Here is a 16809-nt window from a genome sequence, read left to right as displayed (position 1 = left end):
TGGGCAAATTGAATTTGTGGGGCCATGTGTAGTTAAATATGAGCCCACTATTTGAAACTAGCTCTCATAACCGTAAGCCCACTAATAGAATCAAATGAAGGCCCACTTTTAAGTAAAGTAGGTTAGGGGACTGGACGACACTTTTTGTTTCATACAATCGATATTGATTTAACCATCAGTAAGTGAATATAAATTTCAACACTAAGCTTGTTTCTTTTATTTAGATTCGAATATTCGATACTTATGTAAAACGATTATGTGAGTGTTTGTGTGATTCTTGTTCATAAACTCTTACATACTCTAGTATATATTAGATTGTTAATGTTAAATGTTAATAAACAACCGTTCTAACCAATAATTATGGGAGCCAGATGCAACCAAGAATGTTAGCACAAGAGGGACGAGGGACAAGTTCCCAAGGTTCCCATAACAACTTTCCGATGTGAATCAATGAAATGAATCACACATGGCCAGAGTGGTCATCTATGGTGGGATGGTTCAAAGGTAACCAAAAGGTTGAGCATCTTTCTAGGATGAAGCGAACCTATTCGAGATTGAGTGTCATGTAGATTAAGTATGTTGGTAATCAACGGTAAATTACTAAGAGTTGTTAACTTTTACCGTTTCAATTTATTATTATTATTGTTGTTTTTTTTTGTGTTTTATTGTATTTCGGTGGCATACTAACAAAAAAAACCATCAATAATGTTCATTTGTGTATCAAAGAGAGTGGTACTTGACCATGTGCATTGGTAATGCTCCAAGAACATCACATGAGGAAGAGATTAGCATCAACACATCATAAACTACAAGAAAGCCTAAGAAAGCAATGTCACAAAAAAGAAAAGTAAAGAAACACCACTTATTTGTTTGTCACAAAATTTTTGCTTTTTTCATATAATAAATATAGAGAAGGAGAGAGAGACATAAAGAAAGACAACTTCATCTATGAAGCCATGAAAAGCAATATTATAAAAAGAAAAGTAACCAAAAGCCACTTATATGTTTGTCTTAATGACTTTGCTTTTTCATGAGCCCCTTTATTAACCACATAGGTTAAGTTATCTTTGTTGAACAAAGGCTCTATCTCTTTCAATTCTTTCTCATAACAAAAATTCAATGTTCAAAAGAAACCATTGCTCATTTGTTCTACAATGCTTCAAGTTCTTTTCAACTTCTTTTTCTCTTCTTCTACCTCACTTCCATTTTCCTCTCTAAGCTTCTCATATTCATTTCTACCATTCCATTTCTCCCAAGGTATGTATCTATATAATCTTACTTTTTATATATTTTCTTCATCAATAAAACATATTTTACTTTTATAGTTTCATAATTCATATTTGAAAACCTAACTTGTTATCTTTATTCTTTTCATAAGACAAAATACATAAGACTCAAATAATTTTCAGAGTTTAACCTTTGATGGTTAGAATGACCATCTGAATATTATTCAAACCGTCATTCTGAACTGACCGATAATTTTCAAAGTATGATTTTTTTTCTTTCAAAATACAGTCTAAATGTTTTATGAACGACTGTTAATGTGAAATCAGATAGGGTTGTGTCGCTATAGCATGACCAATACAAAATACACAAATAACTTCATGTACCCCTAGAGTGTTATTTATTAACCATTCATATAATTTTCTAGGATAAATACACCACAACCTGACACGTTTTACTTTTTATCCAGAAACGAAGACGAATATGACTACGCTACGTTTTCCGAGGAGGAGGAAGTAACTGATGACTATAATTACGTCGAGACACCGGATCAGAAAAATCATGATCCAGTGTCTGTCTTCACTAGAGACAGTGAAGACATTTGTTTCTTGCAAACCAGTGAAACAAGTTCGTGTCAAAACAGTGTCATTTTCGACGACGAAGAGAGCGTTGATGACCTTCTAGAGGCATCTCCAACACTGGAAACCGAGCCGACAAGAAGTGAAGCAAGCACTAGTAGTGATGATTTGTCTTTCTATAGTTTACCCGAATACGAATACGAAGATGACAAGCAAGAGAACCATTTGGAGGTTATTGAAGAAGATGAAAATAAGAAGGTATCGGTGGCTGCCGGAGCCGGTGGTGGTTCACGGTCGTTTAGGTATGAAGTGAATACACGCGCCGTCACCACACAGGCAACTTCTGTTTGTACTTCTTTTAGATATGTTGGAGATGAACCATCATTACGTGTTACCAAGAAGATTGGTTTTGTGCTTGATGATGATCACAAAATTGAAGGTATATAATCTATTTTAGACAAATATATATTTTAAATTATGGATTGGTTCGATTCGATTTTGGGCTAAAACCAGAACAAAAACCGACGTAGTTTTTGAGTTTTTGAAAACCTTTTTATTTTGTTTTTTTGTTTAGATTTTGAACTGGTTCGGTTTTTTCGATTTTGTCATTTGTGCTTAAAAATTTTGAGCAGAAAAGAGAAAACGTTAGCCAGAATTAATAATTGTTTTTCTATATTTTACTGTTAGCTAATAAATAATTGATTGTTATACGTTACTTAAAATTTATAATTAAAATAACAATATATAAGTTCCAGCTAGGTTTTTTTTTTCCGGTTTTAGTTACAAGCAAAACTGAAACCGAACCAAAAGTTCTGTTTCTACAAAAACATAAAACCAAAATGCTGTATTTGTTTTGGTTTGTTTTTTAAAGTATCTTCGGTTTCATATCCATTTTTTCTATTTTATGCAAACCCCTGATTCAAAATTAACGTCGTTATACACGTATATCATACATTTTGTTATTTGTTAAATGTTGGTTTTGAAATGAATGTGTCCTATAGGCCTATACCTATATGAACATCACGGATTTTATATTCATTGTGATTCTGTGACACGCTTTAAAAGCTTGTACATTACAAGTCCACGATGCGTGTCCGAAACTTGTAATCTAATTTTTTTAATTTATTGTAGGAAAATATCGAGAAAGTGGAAAGAAAATAGAATCAAATCTAAGAACACAAACACAAGTAGACAAGTTTTTGAATCTACCACCATTGAATAACTTGGAGACTAAGAAACTTGAGCTAGAAGAAAAGAATAAAGAGGGAATATTCTGTGATACAAACACTGTGGGGTCCACTTCCAAGAGTTCATCTGAATGGCGGAGCTCCATTAACTGTCAGGATCCGGGTTATGACCCGTTTTCTTCTTCATCAAGAAGAAGTTGTCCTAAATGGGAATCTTACACAGTGTTTCAAAAATATGATGAAGAGATGTTGTTTTTGGATAGAATAAGTGCACAAAAGCTTCAAGAAACAGGTACATGTTTAATATATTTACATTTTATTTTATTGTTAAAGTTTTTGTTTAATAAAATCAAATTGTGGCCTACAAATTCATAAATATCTTTACAGGATATTAAATTCTAATAATAATTTTGAAAAGTAGTTGTTTTAACTTTTAAGTATGTTTACTTTATTTTGGTGTTTTCTTTTCTCTCTATAGTTTATAGTGGTGATATATTATATTTGCCTTAATTAGGGGTGTTAAACGTGGCGGGTTGATGGGTTGGCAGGTTAACGGGTTGCGGGTTGAAGTGTGCAACCCGAACCATGTAACACCCCGACCGATGGCGGATTATACATCGGGGCGCCACGTATTGTTTCATTACTCGCGACACTATTTGGGTGTCAATATTTAATAAATATATTTCTTTGCGCACGCGCAGAACATGTCATAAAGTAACATAAAATCAATCATATCATAACTCAAAATATTCAAATAACATAATATATCTTGTTACATTTTAATCTAGGTCCAAACAAAAAGAAAACATCCTACGCGTCCAAGAGATTCCCAAAAGCTGCTACAGCAAACCTGAACATGTGTTAAAATAAAACGTCAACACTTGCGTGTCGGTGAGAAATCAAGTGTAATACATATAAATAGATAACAATATCTGCGCGCATCATGTGTATAACTGGTGTTCAACAAGGGTGTAATCAGATCGGGATCAAGCCTTAGATCATAGCTCATAGTTCAATCCGTGCTCCCAATTGAGCACAAAAACAAGAAAACTGTGCAAGTGTAAACAAAAGAGAAATCATAAACGATAGTTCTCCCGTGTTCATCTAATGGATCCATGAAAACTGCGGAATAGGCCGACAAGACGGTTAATGATCCACACATACAAATAAACAGCCAAGTCTACGTCCATAACACATGGGGTTTTGCGCGACAAAAGTTCATAAACAAGTTTAAGACTCAAGTTTGTACGAACACATGAACATCCCAAAACATTAAAAATAAAAAGGGATTAGGTACGAGATTACTCACCTGAAAAAGGTGTGTGGAAAGATAATGCAAGAAACAAGCACAAGTTAACCTATAAATAAAAGTTTATTGGTTTAATGATTTGTTTTATGCCTTGAATATATGTTAGCATAGTAATATGTATCTTTAACAAATTATTATATATAATATATTACCAGAAATCTGGGCAGGACAAGGGAAAAGACGAAGGCAGAGAGAGGAGGCGGCTGAGGAACAACGGCAGAGGGCAAGGAGAAGAGAGCAGGAGAGTTTAAGTGTTTGTGTGTGTAGTGTTAAATAACAAGAAAACAGTATTATATATAGGGAAACCCTAGGGAACACAATCCCTAAAAAGAAGGAAAAGATCTTCTCAAATCAGACAAAAGATATCTAAAAGCAAAAGATTCCAAAAGCAAAAGATATCACAAGATATGGCAGCAGGGGAACAGGAAAAAGGGCTGACAGGTTACAGAATAAAGCATGGGAGGAGTCAGATAAAGGTACTGGTCAAGGCATGCAAAAGGAGATTTCAAAAGATAATGTCAGTCACTTTTTCTGCCAACCAATGGGGTTGGTGCGCATGCTGCGCCGAAAGTGACTATTCAGACAGAAGATAAGATAACACAAAAGAATACAGGCTGACCTAAACAGAAGAAAAGACTTAAGGTCTAGCGCGAGAAGACTCGAGCGCACGCGCGAGGGTGAAGGCAGACAGAGAACAATCCTTAGCGCGCCGCGGGAAGAACTATTATCCTTAGCGCGCCGCGGGAAGAATTACCATTCTTAGCGCGCCGCGGGAAGAACTACAAATCCTTAACGCGTCGCGGGAAGAACTACCGTTCTTAGCGCGCTGCGAGAAGAACTACAATTCTTAGCGCGCTGCGAGAACAGTTCGCCTCGCGTATCGCAGGAACAACTGGTCTTCACGCAGGCTTCCTTGTAAGGAGTCTGGCGCGTGGAGCTGCGCAGACATCCTTAGGCGGGAAGAACCAAAGGACAAGCAAGGAGTTAACAGAAAGGGGTTCAAGGCTCAAGGGTTAGGCAGAGGGGCGGGACGGCGACAAAAAGAGAGAAAGAGGCGGGACGGCGACAAGAGAGAGAAAGAGGAAGGCGGGACGGCGACAAGAAAGAGAAAGAGGCGGGACGACAAGAAAGAGAAAGAGACGGGTCGGCGGAAAAGAAATTATTATTAATAGTAAGTAATGTAAAAATATATTTATATATAATATTTATTTAATGTTAAATTTACAAAGATTAATAATCAAATTTAAAATTATAAAAAGAATCGGATCAGAAAACGGGTACCTGGGTCGGGTCGGATCGGGCAGTTGTCACAGTCTCCCCTACTTTAAGAAATTTCGTCCCGAAATTTATCTCGAAGTAGGTTGCGCAGAGAAAAGGTGCGGGTACTTGATCTTCATCTGATCTTCCCTTTCCCAAGTGAACTCGGCTCCGCGCTTGGACTGCCAACGAACTTTAACAATCGGGATGCGACTGCGCTTGGTTTGCTTTACCTCGCGATCCGTAATCTCAACAGGCTTCTCAACGAAATGCATAGACTCATCAACTTGAACTTCATCAAGTGGTATGTGAAGGTTCTCGTCAGCTAAACATTTCTTGAGATTGGATACATGGAAAGTTGGATGCACATTGCTGAGCGCGGGCGGCAGGTCAAGCTTGTAGGCAACTTTTCCCACCCTCGCAAGAATCTTGAATGGACCAACATAACGAGGTGCAAGCTTACCTTTCTTCCCAAAGCGGACCACACCCTTCCAGGGCGACACTTTAAGGAGAACAAGATCACCAACTAGAAATTCGAGAGGCTTCCGCCTGCGATCTGCGTAACTTTTCTGTCGGCTTCTGGCAGTCAGCAGATGATCACGGATCTTGGCGATTTTATCGGTTGTCTCTTGAACTAGTTCGGGTCCTGTGATTTGAACTTCACCCACTTCGTTCCAACAAATCGGGGAACGGCACTTTCTACCGTAAAGTGCTTCAAATGGGGCCATACCGATACTGGAATGATAGCTGTTATTATAAGAGAACTCGATCAGAGGTAGGTGCGAATCCCAATTACCTCCAAAATCAAGAACACAAGATCGAAGCATATCCTCAAGGGTTTGGATGGTTCGCTCAGACTGTCCGTCAGTCTGAGGATGATATGCAGTACTCATGTCCAGACGAGTTCCTAACGCAGATTGGAGAGATTTCCAAAAGCGAGATATAAAACGGCCATCGCGATCGGATATGATGCTCAAAGGAGTGCCATGACGGCAGACAATTTCCTTGACATAAAGATGCGCAAGTTGCTCAACACGGTAGGTTTCACGAATGGGCAGAAAGTGGGCAGACTTGGTCAATCGATCCACTATTACCCAGATGCTATCATGTTTGCTTGCGGTCAAGGGTAACTTGGTGATAAAGTCCATTGCTATACTTTCCCATTTCCACGTAGGAATTTCAGGTTGTTCGAGCAAACCAGATGGGCGTTGATGTTCAGCTTTTACCTTAGAACAAGTTAGGCATTTAGCTACGAACACAGCAATATCCTTTTTCATACCAGGCCACCAATAAGAAAGACGCAAATCTTTGTACATTTTGTCAGCACCAGGATGAACAGAATACCGAGATTTGTGCGCTTCACTTAGTATAATAAAGCGAAGATTCTCATCATTGGGGATCCAGATGCGATTGAGATAGCAGAGAATTCCACTCAGATTAGGGACAAAATGCGCTTCCGCGCCACACGCTAACTCGGCGCGAAGGTTGCCATTGCTGATGGATGCGCGCTGCGCGTCGCGAATGCGCGATTCAAGATCGTTTTGGATCGGCGCGAAGCGAAGCTGCAGGCGCGGCAAGATACAGTTAAGTTGGCTAGGTTTCCGGCTGAGCGCATCGGCTACCACATTAGCCTTTCCAGGGTGATATCGGATCTCACAATCGTAATCGCTGATGAGTTCGTTCCATCGGCGTTGTCTCATGTTAAGTTCCTTTTGATCAAAAAATGTGCTGAAGGCTTTTATGGTCGGTGTAAATGATACACTTAGTCCCATAGAGGTAGTGTCTCCAAATTTTTAAGGCAAATACAACTGCACCAAGTTCGAGGTCGTGAGTCGTATAATTCTTTTCATGAATTTTAAGTGGCCTTGACGCGTAAGCGATAACCTTGCCTCGTTGCATAAGTACACAACCGAGACCTTGGTTGGAGGCATCACAATACACGACAAAATCATCAGTACCCTCAGGTAACGCTAGAACAGGAGCTTCACACAACAATCGCTTGAGCTTCAGAAAGGCTTCTTCTTGCTTCGAGCCCCAAATATACGGTTTGCCTTTGTGCGTTAAAGCGGTTAAAGGCAAGGCGATCTTTGAGAAGTTCGAAATAAATCGCCGGTAGTAACCAGCTAAGCCCAAAAAGGAACGGATTTCGGTAGGAGTGGATGGCGTAATCCAGTTCTTGATTGCTTCAATCTTGGATGGGTCGACATGAATACCCATCTTGTTTACAACATGACCAAGAAACTGTACTTCATCCGACCAAAACTCACACTTGGAGAGTTTGGCAAAGAGTTGCTCGGTTCGAAGCTTTTGCAACACCAACTGAAGATGTTGCTCATGCTCGGCCTTGGTTTTGGAATATACCAGAACGTCATCGATAAACACGATCACGAATCGGTCCAAGAAAGGCCTACACACCCGGTTCATTAGATCCATGAAAACGGCGGGTGCGTTGGTTAAACCGAAGGGCATGACCAAGAATTCAAAATGGCCATAGCGGGTTAGAAAAGCAGTCTTGGGAATATCCTCTTCGCGGATACGCAACTGGTGATAGCCAGAACGGAGATCGATTTTGGAAAAGCAAGAGGCACCTTGAAGTTGGTCAAAGAGGTCGTCAATACGCGGTAAGGGATACCGGTTCTTAATGGTGAGCTTGTTCAGCTCGCGGTAATCGATACACATGCGAAACGAACCGTCTTTCTTTTTAACGAACAACACCGGAGCACCCCATGGCGAAGAGCTAGGGCGAATGAATCCTTTAGCGGTCAACTCTTGAAGTTGACTTGCTAATTCTTGCATTTCAGCGGGTGCAAGACGATAAGGAGATTTGGCTACGGGGGAAGCACCAGGGACAAGATCAACACGAAACTCGACTTCCCGAGCGGGAGGTAAACCAGAAAGATCATCGGGAAAGACATCAGGAAAGTCACGCACGATGGGGATTTCATAAAGTTTCTTCTTTCCTTCATCGGGTTTGACCACATGGGCTAAGAAAGCGACACATTTCTTCCGCAAAAGTCTTCGGGCTTCAGAGCATGACATAAGTTTAAGACCGTTAGATGGTTTCTCGCCGTAGATATGCAGGTTTTCACCATTTTCTCGAGGAATGCGAATCAACTTCTTGGCGCAAATAACTTCGGCGCGATGTTGCGAGAGCCAGTCCATACCGATAATAACATCAAAGCTTCCAAGCGGCATAGGAATGAGGTCGATTAGAAAATCGTGTTCATTAAGGTTAAGCGTACAATCCTTGATTACGGAGTTTATTAAAATAGTTTCACCATTAGCCAATTCAACTGAAAAGTTTTCGCTTAAATTTACTCGCGGTCGCGCAAGTTTCTGCTCAAATGCGCGAGAAATAAAACTTTTATCGGCGCCAGTATCAAAAAGTATAGATGCATATTGTCCATTAAGTAAAAATGTACCATTAACCACGTCATTATTCGCTTGCGCTTGGTGCGCGGTTATATTAAAAGCTCGGCCGCGCGCCACTTGGTTCGAAATTTGGTTAACTGGGTTCGCTTGCGTAATCTGAACTTGTAGTCTCGGGCACGCGTTCCGGAAATGACTGGGATCACCGCAGTTATAGCACGACCTGGGTCGTGGATTAGGGTATGTTGGTTGTGGGTTTTGCAGGTAGGTTGGTGGTGTTTGCGCGATTGGGTTGGAGGGAAGGACTCTACAGTTTTCCGCATTGTGACCAGCGCGGCCACATCGGTGACAAAGTCGACACGGGACTTGAGGTGGGTGGTGAAGTCTACAGGCTGGGCAAAAGGGTTGGTTTCCTGTGTAAGGTTTCTTAGTTGGCGGGGTAGGGAGTGCTGGATTGGTTAAGGCATAGTTGTGGACTACAGGAGGTGTTGGGTAAGTTGACAGTGGGTTAGGAGCGTGTACTAGAGGTTGGTAGGCGGGTTGCTGGACAATGGGCGGGTTGGTAAGCGCATAGGCTTTGCGCCTGCGCTTGAGGTTGTTACGGTTTGAGGGTTCCGGCTTGGTTTCTGTTGGTTCTGGGACAGTCTTGGTGGGTTTGGTCTTTTCGGCTCCCCGCAGGAACAGGGTTCCTGCCCTGACATGGTTGTCGCTGAGCACAGCGGCCAACTTGATGGCGTCAGAGAGGGTTAGTGGGTTCCTGGCCCATACAGAATCTTGAATTTCCATGGGGAGACCCCCAAGAAACTTCTCGATGGCTCGGCGGGAAGGGGTAACAAGGTGTGGGACAAGCAAACTAAGTTCGTGGAAGCGCGTCGCGTACTCGCGCGCTTCGCCACTGTACTGCTTCAAGTTCCAAAATTCCTCCTCAAGGCGCTTGATTTCGTTGGGAGGGCAGAATTCTCGAGTCAAAAGTTCTTTGAATTCCTCCCAGAGCATGCTAGAAGCAGCCTCTGCGCCACGCGCATGAGCTACTCCATTCCACCAAGTAAGCGCCCTTGATTCTAGGACACTTGAGGCGTATAAGGTTCGTCGGTCTGGAGGGCATTGGGTATGGAGGAAGGTGTTCTCAATTTTCTCGAGCCACTGGAGCATCACGGTGGCTCCTTCAAGTCCGGTGAATTTCGGAGGGTTACCCGCATTGAAGGATTTAATATTGTACCCGGAGGGGTTGGTATTAGTTTGGTTCAAGGCTTGGGCTATCGCGGCGGCCATTTCCTGGGAACGTTGCTGCCTACGTCTGCGCGCTGCGTCTCTTCTCTGAAATCGGCGAGATAGCGGAGGCATTCTATAAAAGTTTTAATTTTTGTTAATATCTTGTTATGGGAAATCGTTTTAGCGCAAAGTATATCGTCGTAAAGCTTGTTTCGCGGAGTTAAATGCTATCAAATTTTGAAGTAAAAGATGAATTTAAATGCAAACTTAACACAGGTAAAGAATTGAAAATCGACAATTCATGTATCACCATGACTTTTCGAATTTTCAATTTAAAATATCGAGTAAACGAGCATTGAAGGTTGACAATTCATGTATCACCATGACTTTTCAAGTCTTCAATTTAAAATATCGAGCAAATGAATATTGGAGATTGACAATTCATGTATCACCATGACTTTTCAAATCTTCAATTTAAAACATAAAGTTAATGGTAATTGAAAATCAACTATTCATGTACCACCATGACTTCTCGGATTTTCAATCCCCACAACAAACGAATATGTAAGTAAAGAAATAAATTGAAATTTAATAAAAATCGAAAGATCGCGAATAAAACATGAAATCATGCGCTGCATATGCGCAAGCATATTTTATAAATATCGAGTAAATAACAATTAGCGCGCAAACATGAGATATTTCTCATGCGCGAGAGGGGACTCTTAGGTATTCTAGGTCGTTACGTCTAACCACCTATCCTAAAGTCACGGAGCTCTGATACCAATCTGTAACACCCCGACCGATGGCGGATTATACATCGGGGCGCCACGTATTGTTTCATTACTCGCGACACTATTTGGGTGTCAATATTTAATAAATATATTTCTTTGCGCACGCGCAGAACATGTCATAAAGTAACATAAAATCAATCATATCATAACTCAAAATATTCAAATAACATAATATATCTTGTTACATTTTAATCTAGGTCCAAACAAAAAGAAAACATCCTACGCGTCCAAGAGATTCCCAAAAGCTGCTACAGCAAACCTGAACATGTGTTAAAATAAAACGTCAACACTTGCGTGTCGGTGAGAAATCAAGTGTAATACATATAAATAGATAACAATATCTGCGCGCATCATGTGTATAACTGGTGTTCAACAAGGGTGTAATCAGATCGGGATCAAGCCTTAGATCATAGCTCATAGTTCAATCCGTGCTCCCAATTGAGCACAAAAACAAGAAAACTGTGCAAGTGTAAACAAAAGAGAAATCATAAACGATAGTTCTCCCGTGTTCATCTAATGGATCCATGAAAACTGCGGAATAGGCCGACAAGACGGTTAATGATCCACACATACAAATAAACAGCCAAGTCTACGTCCATAACACATGGGGTTTTGCGCGACAAAAGTTCATAAACAAGTTTAAGACTCAAGTTTGTACGAACACATGAACATCCCAAAACATTAAAAATAAAAAGGGATTAGGTACGAGATTACTCACCTGAAAAAGGTATGTGGAAAGATAATGCAAGAAACAAGCACAAGTTAACCTATAAATAAAAGTTTATTGGTTAATGATTTGTTTTATGCCTTGAATATATGTTAGCATAGTAATATGTATCTTTAACAAATTATTATATATAATATATTACCGGAAATCTGGGCAGGACAAGGGAAAAGACGAAGGCAGAGAGAGGAGGCGGCTGAGGAACAACGGCAGAGGGCAAGGAGAAGAGAGCAGGAGAGTTTAAGTGTTTGTGTGTGTAGTGTTAAATAACAAGAAAACAGTATTATATATAGGGAAACCCTAGGGAACACAATCCCTAAAAAGAAGGAAAAGATCTTCTCAAATCAGACAAAAGATATCTAAAAGCAAAAGATTCCAAAAGCAAAAGATATCACAAGATATGGCAGCAGGGGAACAGGAAAAAGGGCTGACAGGTTACAGAATAAAGCATGGGAGGAGTCAGATAAAGGTACTGGTCAAGGCATGCAAAAGGAGATTTCAAAAGATAATGTCAGTCACTTTTTCTGCCAACCAATGGGGTTGGTGCGCATGCTGCGCCGAAAGTGACTATTCAGACAGAAGATAAGATAACACAAAAGAATACAGGCTGACCTAAACAGAAGAAAAGACTTAAGGTCTAGCGCGAGAAGACTCGAGCGCACGCGCGAGGGTGAAGGCAGACAGAGAACAATCCTTAGCGCGCCGCGGGAAGAACTATTATCCTTAGCGCGCCGCGGGAAGAATTACCATTCTTAGCGCGCCGCGGGAAGAACTACAAATCCTTAGCGCGTCGCGGGAAGAACTACCGTTCTTAGCGCACTGCGAGAAGAACTACAATTCTTAGCGCGCTGCGAGAACAGTTCGCCTCGCGTATCGCAGGAACAACTGGTCTTCACGCAGGCTTCCTTGTAAGGAGTCTGGCGCGTGGAGCTGCGCAGACATCCTTAGGCGGGAAGAACCAAAGGACAAGCAAGGAGTTAAGAGAAAGGGGTTCAAGGCTCAAGGGTTAGACAGAGGGGCGGGACGGCGACAAAAAGAGAGAAAGAGGCGGGACGGCGACAAGAGAGAGAAAGAGGAAGGCGGGACGGCGACAAGAAAGAGAAAGAGGCGGGACGACAAGAAAGAGAAAGAGACGGGTCGGTGGAAAAGAAATTATTATTAATAGTAAGTAATATAAAAATATATTTATATATAATATTTATTTAATGTTAAATTTACAAAGATTAATAATCAAATTTAAAATTATAAAAAGAATCGGATCAGAAAACGGGTACCTGGGTCGGGTCGGATCGGGCAGTTGTCACAAACCAGACTCATATTATTATTCGTGTCAAATGTGTCAACCCTAAACCACACACACATAAATTCGGGTCCACCTGAACACGACCCGCTTAACCCACATTTTTAAACAAGTTAATTTATATAATCAAACATACAAATTATGATAACTTCAAAACCATATATTGCAAAACTCAAATGAAATTTAAGTTTGGGTCGATTTAGATATGGATGGATTTGATGATATGTTCATGCATATTGGTGAATGAACAAAAGAAATGCATCTCGGGTAATGAAATTCTAGTTGATAATATAAAAGTGTCGTTCATGAAAAATAGACTTTAAAATGAAGCCTAAAATGACAATATGGGAATGAAAAATAATTAAATTCTCCAACACATTTTAAAACTAAAGTGAGAATATAAAATTAATTTTAAAATATCTAAATTTAAAAGGGTTAACGGATCAACCCGTTTTTATACAGTTTAACCCGAACCCGGGTCGTGTTAGCACACCCAAAACCTGTTTTCTTTTTCATGTCGGGTTCGAGTCGTGTCAAGAATTGACACCCCTACTCTTAATTGTTTTTATTTTTTTTAATCATAGTATACTCCTTGAGTATATGAATCTAATAAAAATGTCACGGGGTTAAATTCACGGTACAAATTATTATCCTAGCTAAAAGTGTGATATTTTGAATTATTAAAACTAAAATTTCTTGGGTGAAATTTATATATGTACATTTCACTTGTGACTTGTCCATTCTTAGTGTCCTTTTAGATGGTTGGATTTGTACATGCACGTTACTTTTCAATCTATAACATTATTTATTTTTTTTTAAAGAGTTAAATTATATTAAAAATAGTTCCAATTACATTATGTGTTTAGTGAAAGATGTTTTTGAATATCTAACTTTCGACAATTATAAAAGTTAAAGTGTTCATCACTTTCCGTATATATGTGCATGATTTTCTTTCTTCTTTATCGAACAACGAATATATACACCATTTTTCCTAAACTAACGCTACAGTCAGTGACTGATTTGACCTCCCATCTTGAAGGCCGGAAACATAAGCTTTTCCCATTGGGCCAACTACCCAAATGACATACATCTCTCCATAATTCTAAGTATAAACCTTTTTAAACATTTATAAACCTCTTGATAATGTTTCTTGATTGATTTAGATACAAGATCTATTACATAACTATTGAACTTTCATGACTTATTATTGTACTATTTCAGAGTCGTTTAGGTCGACAACAACATGTCACTCATCACTATCCGAGAAAATCGTTCACAAAATATCATCAAAAGGCAAGAACACATCGTATATTCATCATAGTTCGTATCATGAACTAGAAGCCGCGTATGTAGCACAAATTTGCTTGACGTGGGAAGCACTTAACTGGAACTATAATTTCTATCACCAGTTAAGTGCTTCCCGTAAAGATTCTGATCCCGGATGTCCTGCCTATATTGCACAACAATTCCAGCAATTCCAACTGCTCTTACAACGCTACATTGAGACCGAGCCCTACGAGAATGGCAGGAGACCGATAGTTTATGCTAGAAAGAGAAGTTTGGCTCCAAAGTTGCTTCAAGTTCCAGAATATAGAGGTAACAATATACTACTTTAAAAATTAATTCTAAACATGTGCTAAGAAAAAATGAATAAGCAAATCATAACTGAAAAACCGAACCGAAATAATCAAATTGATTAAGGAAATGATAGTTTGGTAATTGAATTTTTATTAAAGATTTTTATTATTTTGTAACGGTTTTATGTTTATAATCGAATTAACCTAACCGAAATTAAAACAAAACTTTTTGTTTGTACAAATTATATGTTTTGTAACAAAAAAAATTGTTATTTTGTTAATCAATATGTTTATAACCGAACATGAATCATGAAATATCGGTTATAGTTTCGGTTTTAACCCATAACTGAACTTAACCGACTCATCCTAATCCCTCTCTCGAGTTTCCTTAGAATCGAATGTCATATTTAATAAGAGAAAGGTAAATTTTTGTAGATTCTGAGGAGGAGAAGAAAGATGAATATTTGGGATCAAGAATATCATCTTTAGCATTCCTTATAATCATGGAGGAAGCAATCAAAACATTCATGTATTTTCTCAAGGCTGACAAAGAGAACCACTTTCAGATACTTGCAAATATCTTTAGAATCAAGAATCCAAGGATTTCAGTTGACCAAACCCTTTTTGTCTTGCTCAAGAAAGTCAACCATAAGGTCAAAATCCCTATATCTCTTTTCCCTAATACTAGCATTAATTAATATTATTTTTTATAGTAGAGGTCTTAAGTTAAAATCTTATTTTCACTTGTTTCCTATCATTGCCGCCTAGTGAAGGCCACTTGCCAAGCACAAAATACAATTACTTGATCCCGTTGTTAGCAGTGTTAACGGGTCCATGAGTTTTCCAATAATGGTTATCATAGTTAAAAAAAAGAACCAATGTTTTAAAAACCTGACATGACGTAAAAAAAAATAAAACTTTGAACTTCATGTATTGACAAAAGGCGAGTTTAAAATTAGCTATCCAGAAATGAAATTAGTAAAAAAAAAATCGTCCGGTAAAATGGTGATCCATAAAACGAGTCATGTAAGCTTGTATATATTGACTCGTAGCTTACGAACCAAATTGGCGAGGTGGCCGGTTCTAGGTCTAACTGGTCCTGTTTGGTTTTTAAAACATTGACAAAATTAAAAACAAGTAATATGATATGTAAACAAGATATCATGTGCAAAACTTTAAATTAATACTACACATTTTAAGTCTATATTTTGGTTTCTCATTCACTTTTCTAACACATTAACAAAATAACATCTTTTGTGTCAAAGTTATGGGACCTACATGATTTGGACAAAAGATTTGCTTTTCACCCAAAACCCCTTTACTTTAACATCCTACAAACATTTGTCAATTGGAAAAGTGATATTGTTTTAAACTTTTAATACAAAATTATGAGTTAATTAACCACATTGCCAAACTTTCAACACTTAATAACATCTTATGATCATAAATTTGGTTTTATGCAACTTGAAACATGCAGAAGAAGTTAAAGTTAAAAGATCTACAACGATCGCGCAAGTGTTTTCGCAAAAGGAGGTCGAAGCAAGTTAATAATGAAATGGAGTTGTTGATGGTACAGATAGACTTAAAAGTGGTGTCAAGAGTTCTAAGAGCAACTGATCTAAATGATGAACAATTGCATTGGTGTGAAGACAAGATGACAAGAGTCAAAATTATTGATGGCAAGTTACAAAGAGATTCTTCACCACTTTTCTTTCCAGCACATTGACATACATGTATACATATACATACATGTATGGCCCACCCTATAAATGCTTATTGGTTTCATGACTAGATCCTGAACATGCACATCATCATCCATGATTCCTCTTTGCATGGAATTGAGAGAGAAGAGAATATTATGAATATACCTTTTAATTAAAAACCTTTGTAAAGCAAAAACCCTACCTCTTGATATATATTTTATAGACTGATGTGATGTTGTCTCTTCGAGTTTCATTTAACGAGAAAAAAAAATATAATTTGGAGGATGTCAAGAAAAATCGTGTTGTGAAGTTTATTAAAGTAAAAAACAAATGAGTAATTTTCGAGGAAAAAGATGCTTGTATAAAAAGTTGGTTATACACTTTTAAAATAACACCAATTTCTATATGCCAAATGATGAAAGTTCAAATCGATGTTTTTTACATCGGTGAGCGGTTTCAAAACTAAAATATAAAAGTTTTAAAAAAATATAGTAAAAATGTAGGTTATTAATTTTATTTTTAAATTTAAAATTTACAAATCTTTAATTTTGAGTAATATTATAAACTTATAAATATAA

At 38.6% G+C, this 16809-nt stretch overlaps 1 protein-coding gene across 1 annotated transcript; it reads left to right on the top strand.

Moving 5' to 3' along the window:
* Positions 1 to 455: 455 nt before the first annotated feature.
* LOC143540891 (uncharacterized) lies at positions 456 to 16392 on the top strand. The gene is made up of 7 exons (XM_077033853.1): positions 456 to 504; positions 1062 to 1257; positions 1694 to 2241; positions 2934 to 3281; positions 14173 to 14547; positions 14964 to 15181; positions 16006 to 16392. Exons 1-7 carry the CDS (start codon positions 456 to 458, stop codon positions 16252 to 16254), a joined length of 1983 nt encoding a protein of 660 aa, XP_076889968.1. The 3' UTR covers positions 16255 to 16392.
* Positions 16393 to 16809: the final 417 nt, after the last annotated feature.

Source organism: Bidens hawaiensis, unplaced genomic scaffold (genome assembly GCF_021521415.1).
Source record: "Bidens hawaiensis isolate Kalapana, Puna unplaced genomic scaffold, B.hawaiensis_p1.1 tig00012385_1, whole genome shotgun sequence".
Taxonomy (NCBI): domain Eukaryota; kingdom Viridiplantae; phylum Streptophyta; class Magnoliopsida; order Asterales; family Asteraceae; genus Bidens; species Bidens hawaiensis.
Note: the sequence above shows the minus strand (reverse complement) of the source record. Positions and strands in the feature narration are given on the sequence as shown.